Genomic DNA, 18269 nt, shown 5'->3' on the forward strand with positions numbered 1-18269 from the left:
TAGTTAATATATCTCTAGATATACTCATAAGGTAAAGGTAATGGGCCATGTATATATTAATTAGTTTGTGATGGACAATATATGTAACTTAATTAGTTCGAGAGGAAATTATTGAATATACAAACAAAGTCGATAGCTGAATGGAATGATGGAATTGAGGGGCGGGGATGACATATGATAAGTTCAAATATAATTTTCAACCAATTTTATAAGTTTTTCTATAAGTTAATTTGGGTCACAATATGCTACCCAAATTTGTTCAAACGTTATATGAACAAATTTGGGTTATGCCCGTTAATCTAGCCTCAATGAACATATGCTAGCTCAACTAATTAACGCGTGTGGGTTGAATGAATTATATTTTTATCGGCTAAATTTGACAAACCTAAATCCAATCTAACTCTAGCATATGGAGTGCTTGAGTTCTTAGGCATGTAAATCGGATATCCTACGACAACAAGAAAGCATATGCCAAAACTACATGTCTATGGAATCATGTTCAAAAGCTTTTAGAGAACTCTTTTTCCCTTTTGTGATATTATGATGCTATACGTACAAAAGAATGATTGTATGTATGTATGTCATATAAATTAGAACGTCGAAAAGGCATATGTCTTTAAGTGTATGAAAGAAGGTGCTAAGATTTTGCAGCATTATTCCTTAGTCTCCTTACACAGAGCATATGCATTGAAATATACTCCAATTAAAGCATACTAGTTTTTGCTATTTGCTATAAAAGAAGTTTCATATAATATAAAATATATGCATCAAATCAATTGGTGAAGAGAGACTTCAAGCTGTGTGTGGATGCATTACTGGGCTAATCTTCTTTGGCAAATAGCCACACTTCACTACTATTTAAATTTGGTGCAAGTTTGATTATTAATGCCAAAGATGATTTGCCCCGTAATTTAGCCATACAATATTATAATCAGTCACTTCAATGTTTGCAACAAAGGAAAAAGAAAAACTTTTGTTTAATATTCTCGAAGGATGCCATTATATAAGCAATTAAGCACGTGACGCGATCCACATAAACGTAAGGGATGGTCAGTTAAATATACTTTGTCAAAATATTATATCGTAATATAGAGAAAACTCTTTATCTCTTTATAATACAAATTGAATCTTGAGCATTCTTGGTAAAATTTCTGACTTCGTCCCTATGATTTTGCTAAGCAACATTGGAAATGAGATAAACAAAAATAGGGAAGTATATCACTCAAGTAAATTAAAGTGAAATACTCATTCTTTTATCCCAAAACAAGGTTCTTGGTAATGTGATTAATCCAATGCAACACAATTATAGATCTTTCAAGATTATCAATAAAAGAAAATAAAATAGGTACTAAAAGGAGATATCTTATATATACTAGTAATTATGCATATATCATTATAGATAGAAAGCTAGTAGAGTCGCTAGCAATGTTTAGGTTGGTGTCGTACCACCACTTAACTTTCTTTTATAACCTCAAAGTCACTTAACTAATAATAGTAACTTTCGAATTACAAAAGGGCTTTATAAGCCAAATAAAAAGAGTTCCAACTTTATCTGCTTCCATTCATCTCACCATTACCTTTCAAATACTCGACGAAATTTCGAATGTAGGACTCATGAAGCTTTCAGTCACCAAAAATAGTCGCCACGCCTTTATCTACTAGTAATCTCTTCTCATGTTCATTTTTTTGTTTGTTTGAATTAAAGTACTCTTTCCCTCTATGTATAATGAAAAATGTTTGGTACATACACTCTCTAATTGATGATTTTAATTAGGTGACTTAAATGATAATGGAAAGTAATGTATCTATATCTTTGTAATTTTGGACATAAGAGAAGTGATGTTACACTATCTATCATGACTAGGAAAGTAATTTATCTTCTTTTTTTAAAATCTATATATAATATAAAGGAGAAACATAGACAAGGTGATGTGGCACCTCTCTACGGCCTTCATTTTTTTAATTAAATATTTTATTTATTAAATAAAAAAACAATCATATATACTATTCTAATTTAATCCAATGAGTTACAAAAAACCTCCATCTATTCATAATTTCAACTTAAATAACAGAGTTCGGAGCCAAAAGGGCAAAAAAAATTGCCAAAAATTCCAAAAGGGTACATCAATTTTTTTTAAACCAAAAGGGTAAAATCGCTCGTGACGGGGCATTTCCTTCTGACAAAATTGACGCCGTTACTGTTAAAAAACATAAAAATCACTGCCCCAACATCGATTTTGTCAAAAAAATACTAATTTAACATCGCTGCCCCTGCAACGTTTTTCTCAAAAAATAAAACTTGGCGATTTTCTTTAAAAAGTTAAATTTTTTTGTACAAAAATCGCTTGCAAGGTAGCGATTTCATTAAAAAAAAATTGCATTTTAAATATATTGCTGCTTTGAAGAAAGTAGTGATTTAAAAAAAAACAGTAATTTTTTTTTAAGGAAATCGCTACTTGGCAAGCGATTTTTAATAAAAAAAATTTAAAAAACTTTTTAAAGAAAATCGCTGCTATAGCAGCTATTTCAATTTTTTTTAAAATAAAATTTTATTTTGAGAAATGCTGCTGGGGCAACGTTGTTAAAAAACAAAATTCACAAAATCGCTGCCACAACAACGATTTTAAAGAAAAAAGAAAAAAATTGGATGAAATCACTGCTGGGGCAGCGATTTTTGTATTTTTTAACGGAGTAACGGCGTCAATTTTGTCAGAAGAATTGATGTGCCCTTTTAGTTAAAAAAAAAATTGATGTGCCCTTTTGGCTTCGGACTCTTAAATAACATGTCTCTTCAACTTATTCTTATAGATTATCAAATCTATAAATTACAATCATCTATGGAGATGTTGAATAATTATTTTTCATTTTTCTGGTTCTTTCTTTCTATCAGTGTAGTTTTTTTCTCATTCTTTCTTTTTAATAGTGTAGTGTTTTTTCTCTTTTAAAAAAAATAAAAATTATTCTTCATCTTTTCCATAAGAAATCACAGAAAAGATGGTGACATGATATGTTCTTCACTATGATGAAAATCAAAGATATATTCTTCAAAGATTCATGATAAAGAGATGTTCACATTAATTTAGTACAAGATCATCAAAATGTAGAAGGAAGTTTACTTATGTTGAAAGATTCATCAAGAGAGATGATCATATTAGTATAAAGTTTGAATGCTTCCAATATTTTAAGATTCATTAATGTATTGTTTTGATTTCAATATTCTAAAATTTTGTCATGCTTGAAAGTATACTATCTATGATACATTTCTTTTAGCTATTGCATATTGTTGTACTTAAAAATTTCATAGAGAAATGAAGTTGCACCTCTCTTTGGCCAAAGATTCTAGTTATCTTTTTTCCACAATTTTTCATATTTTTCTATTTACTTATTATTGTACAAAAAATAAATATATCAACTACTACTCCTCTATTTATTGTTATACTTAAATGTCTGAAAAATTATTTACACTCATTATTATTCTTTGTTACAAAAAATTAAAAGTCTCAATATTTACTACTTTAATATTTCAAGATATTTATCTATTTTTTTATTGTATTTTTTTTCCTCTTTCACTTTTGTTAAACATAATGGAGTAGTACAAAAAGAGAAGAAGTTGATTTGCTTGCTTTCCTAATAAAACTTAAACACCCAACAAATGTTGAATAGTTCATGATTTTTTTTTTATCTTCATTATTTTATTTTTTCCTTCTTATATTTATTTTAAAATTCTTATCTCCATAACTTATACCTAATTGAACTTTTACTTTAATTAATATTATTAACTCTTTTTCTTTAAATTTTTATATTCATAACCCCCAAAGATACCTTATGATATTAATTTCTTCAATTTTGTCTAAATAAATTCATTTTTTTTTTCATTAGATTCCTACTCAAGATTATTATTTTTATTCCATATTTGAAATAGTGGTATTCTATATTATTGTTATAGTATCAGATTTATACTTTAGTTTGACTCCATGAAAAGGTTCTTGGATATGGATAGAAGGGGTGCCTAATAAAAGCTCAAAAATAATTGCATTGATTATATGATTATTTATCATCTTTGTTTTTGTGATTAAGGACTTGACAAAATTGTGTTGTTATTTTTCTCTTTGTACTTACTTTTTCATATGTTCTCTCTATATATTTTTTAAAATTTAGGTTCTTATAATTTTTTTAATTTTACTAAATTACACTTTCCTTTAGGCTCAAATTAGTTATTTGTAACTTTGTTAGAACACAACTAACTACACTAATAGACGTTTAAATTTTATTACTCACGGCTCAAAAAAATGCATATTAAGTATTGAAATACAGAATTATTAGGTATTTCTTATGGTGAAAAACCATTTAAATTTGTTCATTTCTTCTACTTCTAATGAATCACCATAATAATATAAGATATATACGAAAAATTAGCAATAGAGGTTTATTTAGATGATAATGAAAAATAGAGAATAATAATTATTTAGACGATGATAATAAGAGAAAAAACAAGGACAAAGAAAGGATTAAATATCGAAGAAGAAATGAAATAGAAATATTTATCTCTATTTCCTCCTATTTTTAGTTTCATCATTTATTTTTCCGAACTAAAGGAAGATTCATTGGATAGTAAATTTATCATTTGACAAAAATAAGAAAAAAAAAATCAAGTCCTTAATTATGTTTATCCAAATTTTATGTATTAACATCATAATATATGATTTTTTTCTTAATAAATTAGTCTTTTATTTTTAAAAAACATTCGATAATAAAAATGTAATTCACTTAAGTTCTAATTCTACAAAAAAATTTGTATTGTGATTTTATCATTTTTTTTATTTCTATAATTAATTTTTTATTTTTTGTATCATAATTATTTTTTAAAAAAATTTACATATATATTTCATAACACTCATCTCCCATGTGGTTTACGATATTACTTCTACCTCCATTATTTTCATTTTCTTGTAGCCATTCTTTAAACTTATTTAAAATAAATATAAATTAATTTTTTATATATATATATATAATAGTATTAATGTATTTGTGCTGATTTACTTTTTAAAGTATTTGTTAAATGAGTTTTTTTTTATATAATATATATTACTATGAAGAAATTAATATAAAAATGGGTAAAAATAATCTCTCTCTCTATATATATATATACCTGTGTTTTTTTATCAAACAAAGATCAAAGTTTTCATTCAAGCTGACCCTACATTTTCACCAAATATTAACTCTTCATCTTCATTTCACCAAATATTAACTCTTCATCTTCATTTCACCTTTACCAATTCACTGATGATTTTTCCCCACAATAACCCATCATTTTCTGGCAACAATTTCTTCAAATCGAAGATAACTCCAAGAGAGAAATCCGATAAGAACGATCGAATTTTGTTATAGATAAACATTTCCACAAGCTAAGAAGAAAAACGATCCAAGAAATAGAGATAAATCGTTGAAAATTAGATCTAAGCTTGCATGAGTGGTCAATAATGGAGGAAGCTGTTAGTTTCTCAAAGCAATTGAATTTGTAATTTCTGAAGTGACGACATAATCGTTGATTGCAGCAGTGATGATATGAGATTTGGAGAAGAATACCTAATTTGCTTGCTTTTGCAGGGAAGATGGCTGAAAATTTGAACAAGACTGATAAAGTGGAAGTTTGAAAGAAGAGAACTTTTAATTCTTAAGAAAATTTATTTGCGCTGATTTATTTTTAAAGTATTTGTTAAATGAGTATTTTTTATATAATATTTATTAATATGAAAAAATTAATACATAGAAGGGTAAAAATATCAAATCTAAATTAATTTATATTTATTTTAAATAGGTTTAAAGAATGGTTACAAGAAAATGAAAATAAGGGAGGTAGACGTAATCTCGTAAACCACAGGAGAGGTGAGTGTTATAGAACGAAACCTGGAGGGAGGTCTCTGAAATTATTTAGGTGACTTAAATGATAATGACAGATAATCTATCTATCTTTCTGAATAATTCGAGTGAAAAGAAAGGTCATGTGATACTCTTTATGACTAGAAAGTCATTTACCCTTTTTCTTTCAAACTTATATCTATTTAAGTCATATTTTTCATTCATTAATTCCCACGAGCTAGTTGTGGGTAAATTTATCAACGAGTTCCTGTCAAATTTATGTTGATCAATGATTTCCAACAGCATTTCCCACTTACAACAGTTGGAAAAAAAAGTACAATATGTAGAACTAAAGTCACATTACAAAAAAAGTATCTGCGTTATCGATGCCTTAAACCCTTATCGAGCGAACAATCTATCGCTACAGCCTACATGGTACAGTAGATATCGAATTATCATATAAATCAAAAAATTTAATATTATTTTGGTGTTATGATATTGGTGTGGTACATATATATTTTTTTATAAAAAAATGGTATTTGATACTATACTCAGGTTTTATAAAAAAAAAAATACTTAATATTAAATATAAATACGGTATGCAATATATAGTTACATATATTGTTTTAATACTAACAAATATACAAATTAATATGAATACAAAACTAAATGTTTAGACATACAGAATTTCGGCACTACTCTATCTTGATTGAAATATTTTTTATTTGCTCAATTAATAAGAAAGACGCTTGTACTTTCTTTTGAATATATGCATTTTTACATGTGTAAAATGTTTATATAATATAATTGAGATGCTTATCATTAATGGTTAAACACCCTAAAAAAAATGAGTTAACAGAACCAATCCGTAAATTTGCTGGGACATTATTTATCAATCTGGTCCCTAAACATCCATCAGTCAGCTTGGGTAGTTGAGGCAGTTAATGAAAAAGCCCACCAATGAGGATTGTGATGCAATGATAAGATTACTCCACTCTTAACCAAACGTCTCCGATTCAAGCCCCGAGTAGGGAGAAAATTCTATTGGGAGCACTACAGCGCGATCAGAATTTAAATTTAGTTGGGGCTCCAATGCAGGCTCTGAACACCGGAGGAAAAACCCAAAAAAAATAAAATTGAACATACCAAAATAGAAAAAAATAAACAAGACCTGCTAGCATTTTGTGATAAAATTAATTAAGCATCATATTTACGAAGACAGATAACTATTAGATGAAAACCAGATGGCTTTGATCATACAAAATTGCTACTATATCAATGATACATCATTACAAAGAATAGAGTGTAACTGATTCTGGCCTAAACATAAAATATAGCATCTTCACTCAGGAATATGGTTTAATCAATTGGGTGCTTATTATCGGCCTTTCGAGCTGTATAGTGTGCAGAGAGCAAAAGCAGAGATAAGAAAGCACTGGCTACGAATATTGCATCAAACCACCTGTGATAGAAATCGAATTGTATGTCTCCACCTAATACATCCGTGATGATTATCCTGCCAACATTAATCGGGTTAGAGTATAGTGTAGAATGTTTTTCTCGATATCAGATCATGTATCAAAATCAACTAAGTTACTAGCTAGCTTAATAGCATTTTCCCATGTTCGCAAAATGGTGAGTTCCAAAGTTATAGCCATTATTACATACACCAAATATTCAAGTTTCTTTCTTGCCAACAACTCGTTAAGTGGAAATAGGCCGTGAATAGTTTAAAGTGCAGAACATTACAAAGCAAGTGATCTAGTAACAAATATTGAGAATAGAGAGCTCATTAGTTGTAACCATACCGATATTCAGTTGCCAGACTCTTTCTGATCAAAAGAATGGAGGAAAGGAAGTACATTCCCATGATTTCAGAGAGAAAAAGCACAACATTACTTGATGATCCACTTCCAACTCTGGAAACTGCGAAAAAGAACTGGACACAACCAAAATACTTCAAGTTAGCTGCAGGATAATTGAGTAAATAAAAAGTTGGTTGTTCATTTTTCAAACAGTTTAAAGGATGTCAAGTAATTTCCTTGCTTCTATCTGTGAGGGTACATGTGCAACAAATTGGCGAGTTTAATCATCAAAATTTATCACCTACTTTGATTTCACATCTGTGTTAAACCTTAACGAATTGAAATTAAAATTGTTACCTAAAAGCAACTGATATAGTAACACAGTCAACAAGTTGAACAGATGTTACCTAATACATAAACCATAAATTGTGGCATACATCAAACTTGAAGATGGGACCATGAAGCATAAATTTACCTTCATCAAGTTAGTCAGGAAGCCCCTCACAGACACCACAATCAACACCCCGATGAACATGAGAGAAATGTACTGCACAACGGAGAAATGGTCAGATAACTCATGTCCAGAAAATGCAAGACGAAATACTAGCAGAAAGAATAAAGTAATACAAGATATAGCCCCAGTACGAGCTCCTAAAGCTTACAATGTCACTCATAGAACAGTCACCCCTTATACAAGATAGCATTGTTCCCTGTTATGTGAAATAATTAATTTCACTCAGGTGGTAAATATTACCTCGACTTGATGTTAATAACAGTATAATGTTAAAGATTATCCTCTTGTCGATGAGATTTATTTTAGATGCCATACTTTGTTTTAATTCGTATAAACTTTTAATGAGCTTACTTATCCATTATCACACCAAAAAAAGGGGGAAATTGCTATTGTGTTGAATTAGCTTCTCAGCTTTCACTTTTTCAAACACAATAATGTAGATCTAGTTTCCCTTCAGTGATTTTTCTACATATAAATACAAACCACCTTCTTCAAGCACTTCCATTTTCTACCCAATTACTTCCAATTTCATGCAAGTGTTCTAGAAGCTAGCTTCTCAATCGAAACTCATTGTTGAACGTTCATCACCAAAATGTATTACCGGAAGCAATAGCTTCATTCAAATGATAGGCTAACCATTTAAGAAGCACCAATTACTTCCAATTTCATGCAAGTGTTCTAGAAGCTAGCTTCTCAATCGAAACTCATTTCTGAACGTTCATCACCAAAATGTATTACCGGAAGCAATAGCTTCATTCAAATGATAGGCTAACCATTTAAGAAGCACCATAACCATTGTAAAGATATGGCACCTGGGCCTAACTCAACCCCAAAAGCTAGCTCATGAGGGGAGGTTTGTCCAAGTCCATATAAGGAGACCAATTTCCCATCCCACAACCGATGTGGGACTTCTTAACACTCCCCCGCACACCCAGACCTCAACTGGAGAGTGAACATTTCTAAATGGGGGTCCACCATCCGTGACAACAACTTGGGATTGGCCGGCTCTGATACCATGTAAAGATATGACACCTGAGTCTAACTCAACCCCAAAAGCTAACTCATGACGGGAGGTTTGTCCAAGTCCATATAAGGAGACCAATTTCCCATCCCTCTACCAATGTGGACTTCTTAACAACCATGAATACCATGAGTAGACGAAATAATGCAGAGAGTAGAGGAACCTGTGATAATAAGTTGACATCAATTCCTATGTCAAAGAACTGTAAAAATATGCTGATTGTCCTTGTTACAGGATCTACAGAACCAGCCTGTCAAAAACAGTATGCTTGTGTCAAACTTTATCCAATATACGCTTGGTATGCAGGATTCAGCTATAAATTATGTAAAGAAAAGTGAACCATTAAGCATATGGAATTCTAATATAGAAGTGTACCTCCTTGAAAACAACGCTCTGAAGAGACTGCAAATATTAAATGGTCAATTAGCTGTCTGGATCAAATACTATTATATTAAAAGGCAGAACTTGGAAGGGGTGAAAGCAACAAAAAAGAAGACCTATGTACAGTGCAGTAAAATCCTCAACATGAACAAACTTTGTAGTATCCATGTCAAAGTATTAATTATGATATAGAGATGAAAGACCACAAAAGTTTCTCACTAGTGTCTATCAATATTAAACATCAATCAATTTTCCTGCTAACATTGATGTTGGCATGTCATATGAAGAGGAAAATAGTAGACACCATGTGAGAGATGCTCAAATTTAACAAATTTAACGTCTTTTTCATACCTTTATCATTTTATACACACAATAGACAGAACACACATAGCCCAAAAGATTCTGCAAATGACCCTTCCATGTTCGAGAATAAGCAGCAGCTTCCTGGTGTGATGGACAAATTGAGTCAGCTAAACACACAGAAAGTAGTTTCAAACCAATTGAACTGAATAAATTCAAAGAAGTAATTACACTACAAGCTGAACTAGATGATGGACCACAACATTATATGAGCTTGCAGACAACAACAACATACCCAGTGAAATCCCACAAATGGGGTCTGGGGAGGGCAGAGTGTACGCAAACCTTACCACTACCTAGTGAAGGTAGAGAGGTTATTTCCGAAAGACCCTCGGCTCAAGAACAGCAAATCCAAGTAAAATGAAAACAATGGAAAAACTATAAAATAAAGGAATATTTTTCTGCTATCTTAAGGTAAAAACAATGAAAAAACTATAAAATAGCAACATAAAGACTTGAATTCAGGGAAGCTGAACACACACACACACATATATATATAGAGGGACTACCTTATTGAGTAAGAGATTAGCAAATACAGCAGACAGCCCCTCTCTCCCAAACCCTTCAACTAGGAAATCTCACAAACAACAGCCAAAGAAAAAAAATTGCCCAGACCTATTTGATTAAAAGGAATGTTTCTACACTCTTTCCAACAATTCAAACTAATATAAGTCCTTATTGGTATGGATCAAAAAAAGTAAACTTGTTTGTTGGTCAATTCAAGTTAATATAACTTGATACTACTACTTTTCTTTCCTTTTGAGAAGGTAACTTGATTCTATTTCTCATTGTTTCAAATATTGATGTTATATATACAGCATAACTACTAAAAATTTTCACACTCTAAACTGTAGTTTAAACCTCCTACTAAATCAGAATGATAATTTTGTTCAGACTTCACTCTCTTAAAAATCACATTGGTCATACTAGGTCATTTTTTAGCGAGATGGACGGGTAAAAAATATTGCAACATAAAACAAAGTTCAATATGAACCTTAGCTTGGCGAAGCTCATAAATTTCCAAGAACAACTGCTTTGATAGCTCCTCTAAGGCCTGAACCTCGTTTTCCATGTTTCTAATATCTTCATGCATGAAGTGAATTCAACACCAAAGAGAAGTGTGTCAGAGAATTGTTAGAAGTAATGCAAATATCATGTACAGAAATTAACTACAATCAGCACATGTAGGAGAAATAAAAGAAAAAAAAATCTTGTACACAGAGGCATATATGCACTTGAATCAATAAATTTTCCACGAGAGACGTTCTACCATGCACTAACCTTGTTCCTTTTGGTCATCCTGAACAGATCGTACAACTGTTCCCACAATGCGCTTAAAGAAGGAACTGGATTTTGTTTTCTGCAGCAGAACCATATTAAAGAACACACTTAAAATAAAATATATAAAGAAACTGCAAATGTTCAGAACCACAAAAGGACACCTTGCCTTTTCATTCTTTTATTATCTCTTGACAATAGCAGCTGACGCGAAAATTGAGCTATTGACTCGCGCAAACATTAGCTAAACCTTTCTTTAAATACAGGAAGTCGCAATACAACTCCAGCAAGAAATTAAGTTATGGTTTCTAAAGCAAAGTTAAAAGATTTTTCATCAATATCTTTACAAAATTTTGCTATTGATCTAGAAAAGGGCATCAGAGGGATACTCAAGAAATTGCTTCATGCATGAAATACTTACAAACTCTTACAACACCCACAACTGTAGCTAATTGACCACTATTTCGAAGTGTGATTGCAATGTTATTAATGGCTATTCCCAAGGTCAAATGGGTTGAACCACTTGAATGAATATACAGTAGTACTATACCCAACTCTGGATATTTTCAGGAACCGCATAACTTCAAACGAGGATAGGATAAGGGAAATATAAAGGCATAATAAAGGGTCTTAATAACGTACCCCAATAGCCCATTTAGAACTGATCTATCATCAATGACTTTGCACTGGTATGAAAAAGAAGAAAAGTACAGGCCACCTACAAACAATAATCTGTGTTTCTTTCCATGCTTTTTGGGGTGTGTGTACACATAATGAAAGCATACAAAAGCAAAAAACTTAAGTTGACCAATTAACCTCTTCCGAAACTTGGATCCTCTCCATTTCTCTCTGACAAAGAATAATTCTCTTTTTCTTTGTAATACAAGTTTCAATTGACTGCATCAGCTGCCTCTCCAGTCCTTTGATCTCTGATTCCTCTATTTCTCTTCAATACAGAAAGAGTCAGGATACCAAAAAACCAAACATGATTACTTATAAATATAATATCTTTCCTTTTGCTATATGCTTCAGTTTAACATATATTTGACTAAATACTAGGGGCATTAACTTCAAATTGGGTAAAAACTACTCTAAGTAAGGGTATAGTAGGTTGTAGACAAAAGCAAAAGGTTATTAACCAAAGCTATCTTTATTAAAAATAACAGCAACTCCATTGAACTAAGGAGGTTTAAGAAAGGAATGTACTGTAGAATTCACAATCAGATCTAGTTTCGTGCCATCTCCAAGAAGATAAACTAGAAACCAACTGAGTTAACACTCACATGCACCAACTTAAAGTGGATCTTATGCACACATCTTACCTGATGAATAGAGATAGATAACTGTATGGCAAATTGACTGCTCCAAAACCAGAAAGGATAGCCATGACAGTCACGCCAATCACACCAATCCTGCTAACCAGCTGAGTTATGGTGAAAAATCCTGAAAAAAGAATGTAGAAACATCATTACATGGCAGGAGACTGGGGATACAAAGATGACAAGAGTCTCTGAGGAAAAATTACAAAAATACTTGGGCTAAATTATTTACTCATCCACTTTAAGTAACTTAAGTGGACCTCCCACGTAGTCTAATGTGTCATTATAGGCCCTCACTGTTAAACTCTGACATCCCCTCGCATGCCTAGGAGTAGACATTCATAGCATGGACAACATAACACGGGAGCACAAATTGCATAAACCAAGAATAGGGTTCGATCTCGCTTCTAATATTATATTTTAAAATGCAAATTGGACCCAACTCAAACCCGGAATGAGGTGGAAATTGTCCAAAAACATAGAAGGAGGCTACCACTCATACCTTGAACTAGTATGGGACTCTAATAATACCCTTAAACAATTATTCAATTTTATACTATATCATTTTTAATTATCTTAATTAATTTTTACAAATCATTACTGCTTCATCCATCAGGTAGAGATGCTTTAAGTTAGCAGGCAAACACTATGCCGGCTAAGATAGAGCTGAAAAGATCCTGAGTTTAGTCCTGTTCCGTAACAAAGATGTTCAAAAGAGAAAACTTGAATAAAAAGATGGTCGGGGAGAGTAGCTTTCTTTCTTCACACAAATATTTGAAATTACAGTAAAAATATTAAGGAAAACTTCTGGTCCCTTATAGTCATGTCATTACGATGTCTTATTCATAAAGGCATGGCCTAAAGAACATTATTTCAATATTCAAAAAATCAACAAGGAGGGTGGAAATCAAGATCAACGTGCAACAAAAGAAATACACAAACCTCTGTCAGGTGAAGGCATGGGAAAGTGAATGCCCAAGCGCCAAAAACCGTAGAGAAAAGCCAACAAGAATAAGATAGCACCCACTGCAGCCCGTTCCTTCCTCATGCCTGAAATACAAAATCAAAATTCAGAACATCTTTTGAAGAGAGGTGATTAAGATGGTACAATCTATGCAACTTGTGTGCATGAGAGAGAGAATGCTGGAACAGCAGTGGAGTACTATAATCAAACTGCTCTATGGTTACATTCAAGACTTTTTCCTAATTATTCATGGTCACTATAATATTATTTTTTGGGCCCTTACTGGAGATTTAGGAGTAGTCAGTTGATTTACAATGAAGTTGCATAAAAGGACAATGATGTGCCATCAGTACAACAATATACAACAACAGCGCCTCAGTGCCAAACAAATTGGGTTCGGTTAAAGTACAACAATATACACTCTTCAAAATATGGACCTTGGGCCTAAATCCAACCCTAAAAGCTAGCTTTGAGGTGATGATTACTCAAGATCATAGCAGTAAGCAACAACTCATTCTCTCAATCTATGTAGGACACTCACTTAAATCCCCCTCCCTCCCGCACACTCAAGGTTGGACAAGTGCGGATAATACAATATGGTGGCCCAACATTGGATAACCAAAAATTGGTATGTGGCATATTAAGAAAATGGACCTTGGGCCTAACTCAACGGTAGAAGCTAACTCATAAGGTGAGAATTACCCTACACCATATAGTTAATTCTATTGAAGTGCATAAAATGCTTAAAATTCTAAGCTAGCCTTAGTAACCCATAACCAGATCAAGTCTTCACCCATTCCAAAATAAGCAGCTTTCTGAATTCATAGCTTATCAATTAATCCACATGGTAAAATTCTTTTCCTTCTACTTCAAAAGCATGATACAAATTAGTACTTCCAACAAAGTGCATCTAAGGTGATGAAGCAAGCATACAGAAGGACACTATCTACTTAAACTTTAGAAGTAACCACCACGAAACTTCCATGTGCATGAGAAGTATAGCCAAGGTTGCAGGTAAGAGTTACGCTTAGACGGGGAAATTGTGCAAATAAAACCCATGTAATGATTCTTGTAAATACTATCCTGATATTTCCACAAAGCACATCTATCTAAATTGTATATTAGATCAGCATGGGAGCAACTACGTATTATCCTCGTAATAGGCTTAGCCCTTCTTCATTCCAAAGGGAAAGAAAAGATCATATTTTTGTGCCTAGAAGCATCTTGGGACTAAAATGACAGCACAGAAAGCAGCTTCGTCCGATTCTCATCAACAGCAGTTATGAAAAAATAAAAATAAAAGTATCGATAGAAAAAAAAAACAGAAAAAGAGAGGATAAACCAGATTCAATAAAGGTGCATAAAGGTGAAAACTGAAGTTTTAATTGAGCATGATCATAATTAAAGCAACTTACCGCTGTTGCAAAGCATCAGGTAGCAATGATAGTAGGGCAACATGAAGACTAGTAACAGAATCAAACAAAATAAATCCACCTTCCAATTCATCCATCTTGCCCTACAGTTAACACAGAATGGTTAATCAATTAAACAACTTATAAAAACCAAAAAGATAGCGCAAAGCTAGTAAAACTGACTGAAGATAGTGTTCCCTCCAAAAAGACCTACTGACTTATTCATATAAAACTTCTCTCTCTCGAACAATTCAAACTAATATAAGAAATACTACTTCATATAAATAGTAAAATGGTATGAAGTGTTTTCAACTAATTATTCCATTTTTCTTCACAAAACTATTACTTCAAACATTCTATGACCAAAGTGAATACAGTAATGTGGTTAAACATTTTATTCTTAAAATACAAGTATGCCACAGCAGGTGATCTTTTAATGGAATGAAGGGCGTATGATGTAATCTACTAGATTCATACATGGAACTATTATTTTATAGGTCATACATGGAACTAGTATTGAGGACATAGTGTTTGCACAAAAATGTTATGTGTCACAAAAAAATGCCAATGTGATGATGCAATCTTTTGGTTTGTTTGACTTTAGGATCAGCAGGATGAAGCAGCAGTTAACAATTATAGACATTCATACAGGAAGCTAAACTATGAATGTAATCCTAACTCACCTGACACCAAAAGAGGACTTCGAAGAACAAAAATATATGAAGTTTTTTATATTAAATCTGGCAAGCTTTAGAAAAAGATTTGCTACTCTTACATGTAAAACAATAAAGATCTTGAGTTGAAAAGAAACAAAATGAGAGAGTGAAAGACATGATTTTCAGAAATAACAGTTTGCTATAGGACTTTCGAGTTGAATGTTCTATCATATAGCTTAAGAATATATTTCGAAATTTTATCTCCCACCTTCCAACACAACTGACCATCAACATTCATAGCTCACTCTAAATATAATAAGAGCAATAACGCCCTTTATCATCTATAAGTTAGGAGGGAGGGAAAAAAAGAATCAAACAAATAAAAAATAAGGAATAATTGAGGAAATGAAACTTGAGAAAAAACTGAACCAAATGGCAAAGGATCACAATATTCAGTTTCCAGTAGAGTAATAATCAATAGAGAGATTATGTTGCATTTTCCTGGCTGCAACTTGCTAACCAGAAATTGAAACTTTCCTATATCTAAAACTGCAGATGGCATCCTTATAGATGTTTAAAAGTACCTCAGAAAGGTAGGAATAACATAACTAACCATATTCTGTGTCTATTGATGAGTAGAAATGTATCAAATGAGTAGAGAAAGAGTACAATAGTTCAGATATGTAAGAAAAAGGACATATTCAAACTTCTATGAACAATCATGATGTTAACTTATATTTCATATGATGAAACATTGAGAAAGGATGATACAACATTAATTTAGTGACATCAAATGGTTATGGTGACCAAACTGGTGTCAAAAATGCTAGTTGTTCATATGGTTCGACTGTGTTGAGTATTAACAAATAAGTTCCATCCACTATTCACATATGGTAATATATTGATGAAAACAGCGATTGGTTTAAATCCATCATTCCTATATGGTGGAGACGCATGGCTATGCTCTAACTGTGAGATTAAAAGAAATGATAATTTTAATACCCGTAATTTGCCTAAAATTACAAATTATTTACCAGTACTGAAAGGAAGCTAGTCCCAATTGAAAAGAACAAATATAGTGGATTCATATAACCAACCCAACTAGTTTGGGATTGATGCCTAGCTCATTGATTGATCTGTCGGGATGTAATTCCTCCATCCCAAGATCATCAGTTCATCTATTCCTACATCATAGATCCAATGAAGAATTTCCCTCTATCCCCTGCAAAGACAATCTCAAACTAGAAACAACATAATCCCCATTTAAGCTGAACCCATTCTCTCCGGTATGAACCCATAATCACGCACTGTCAGCTCACCCACTCCCAATCAACCAAACACAACAACACAAAGATCCTAATTTCTCATCCCACAAAATGCTCTATTACTACCATCAACTAACAAAAAATCATCCAAAACCCAGTTCTCAACTAAACAAATAAACTCTATACAAAGCATAAAATCCAACAATACTGCAAAAAAAATAAGCAAAACATACTCTTTCGAAAGAATTGGAATGATCTCGAAAAGAACAAGCTCAAATAGATTGCACGATAAAGCGAAAACAACACTGAATATGATCTGAACCAGTACTCTCTTCTCTTCATACTCTTTGTACAATCTGCGATTCAAAAACCATAACCCTGTCCAACCCAGTAAGCATAATGATCCCACTACAATTACTCCCTCGTATGTCGCTCTTCCCCAGCCCATTTGAACAATACTGCTCTTATATGCTTTACTTGGTTTACATATAAATCTGTGTACTCTTTGTTTTCTTCAGTACAACGCCATTAAACTCCACATTTCAGCATCAATTATATCGCAAATCTCAATAATCAAACAATGATTGAAGATCCACCATGAATTTCACCCACTTTTTTCACAATAGTAGTTTTCTCAAAAACATCAATCACCTAAAAGTATTGAGATTTGTTTTTTGTTAAGTTTTTTGTGTGATACTGGTTTTGGAAAGGGGGAAAGAAAGATTTTCTGGAGAATTTTTTTTTGCTTTTGGAATTAGATTTTGATTAAATTTATTTTAACATTTGCGTTGGTTTAGCAAAACCTTCATTTGGGGTTTTTTTTTTTTAATTGTTAATTTGGGTATGTTTTTTATTTTCTAAAGAAACTTCAATTTGAAAATCCACAACACTTGTAGGTAGATTTTCAAATGTTCTGAAAAATCAAATTTAGAAGAAGTTTTAAAATGTATTTGGTAGTTATTTTAAAGTACATTTTAACTTTTTTTTGTTATTGAAAAATATGAAACATGACTTATATTCACAAGTTTTAAAATTATCAAACATAGTCAATCGTATAAAACAAACACACTTACTAATTTCAAATTATGTAGATGTTTCATTGATAACATTCATTATCATTATTATAAATCATAATCTTGTATATAGGTAAGTTTGACACAAAATTATTGTTTTTATGATGAATTAGGTAATATGATATCCTATCAAAATTGCTAACACAATTACTTGATACTATAATTCGTCAAATGACAGTTAGTTACAAAGAGCTAAAAATGTAATGTATAATAGAAAGTCTTGCCTCATACACGAAGACATCATATCATTAAATAATTACTCTCTAGTGAAATTATCACAATTGACTATGCAAAGTTAGAAGATATGTGTTTGATCCATTAATAAAATGTCAAAGTAAAGAGATGGTCGATAAATCATTAAA

The 18269-nt window shown here is 31.8% G+C and overlaps 2 protein-coding genes across 3 annotated transcripts in view; one reads left to right on the top strand and one right to left on the bottom strand.

The window, feature by feature from the left end:
• Positions 1 to 18269, top strand: part of LOC125812623 (acetyl-CoA acetyltransferase, cytosolic 1-like) — a 220974-nt gene that overhangs the window by 19154 nt on the left and 183551 nt on the right. The window lies entirely within an intron of this gene.
• LOC125812621 (GPCR-type G protein 2-like) lies at positions 7089 to 17485 on the bottom strand. The gene is made up of 13 exons (XM_049492107.1): positions 17068 to 17485; positions 14917 to 15017; positions 13480 to 13587; positions 12541 to 12661; positions 12035 to 12164; positions 11222 to 11300; positions 10935 to 11023; positions 9932 to 10024; positions 9575 to 9601; positions 9363 to 9449; positions 8140 to 8211; positions 7668 to 7798; positions 7089 to 7375 (listed from the first exon to the last, which is right to left on the bottom strand). Exons 1-13 carry the CDS (start codon positions 17280 to 17282, stop codon positions 7219 to 7221), a joined length of 1410 nt encoding a protein of 469 aa, XP_049348064.1. The 5' UTR covers positions 17283 to 17485; the 3' UTR covers positions 7089 to 7218.

The sequence above is a fragment of the Solanum verrucosum genome, unplaced genomic scaffold (assembly GCF_900185275.1).
Source record: "Solanum verrucosum unplaced genomic scaffold, falcon-dt-bn FXZP01000275.1, whole genome shotgun sequence".
In the NCBI taxonomy this organism is placed as follows: domain Eukaryota; kingdom Viridiplantae; phylum Streptophyta; class Magnoliopsida; order Solanales; family Solanaceae; genus Solanum; species Solanum verrucosum.

What these genes read in the sequence shown, in the direction of transcription:
- LOC125812621 (XM_049492107.1), bottom strand. Translation starts at nt 17,282, where the DNA reads ATGGGCTGGGGAAGAGCGACATACGAGGGAGTAATTGTAGTGGGATCA. An exon ending in GGATCCAAGTTTCGGAAGAG is followed by an intron (nt 11,301 to 12,034) that starts GTTAATTGGTCA and finishes GTTCTGCTGCAG; the next exon opens with AAAACAAAATCCAGTTCCTT. An exon ending in ATGTCAACTTATTATCACAG is followed by an intron (nt 8,212 to 9,362) that starts GTTCCTCTACTC and finishes TCCGTTGTGCAG; the next exon opens with TACATTTCTCTCATGTTCAT.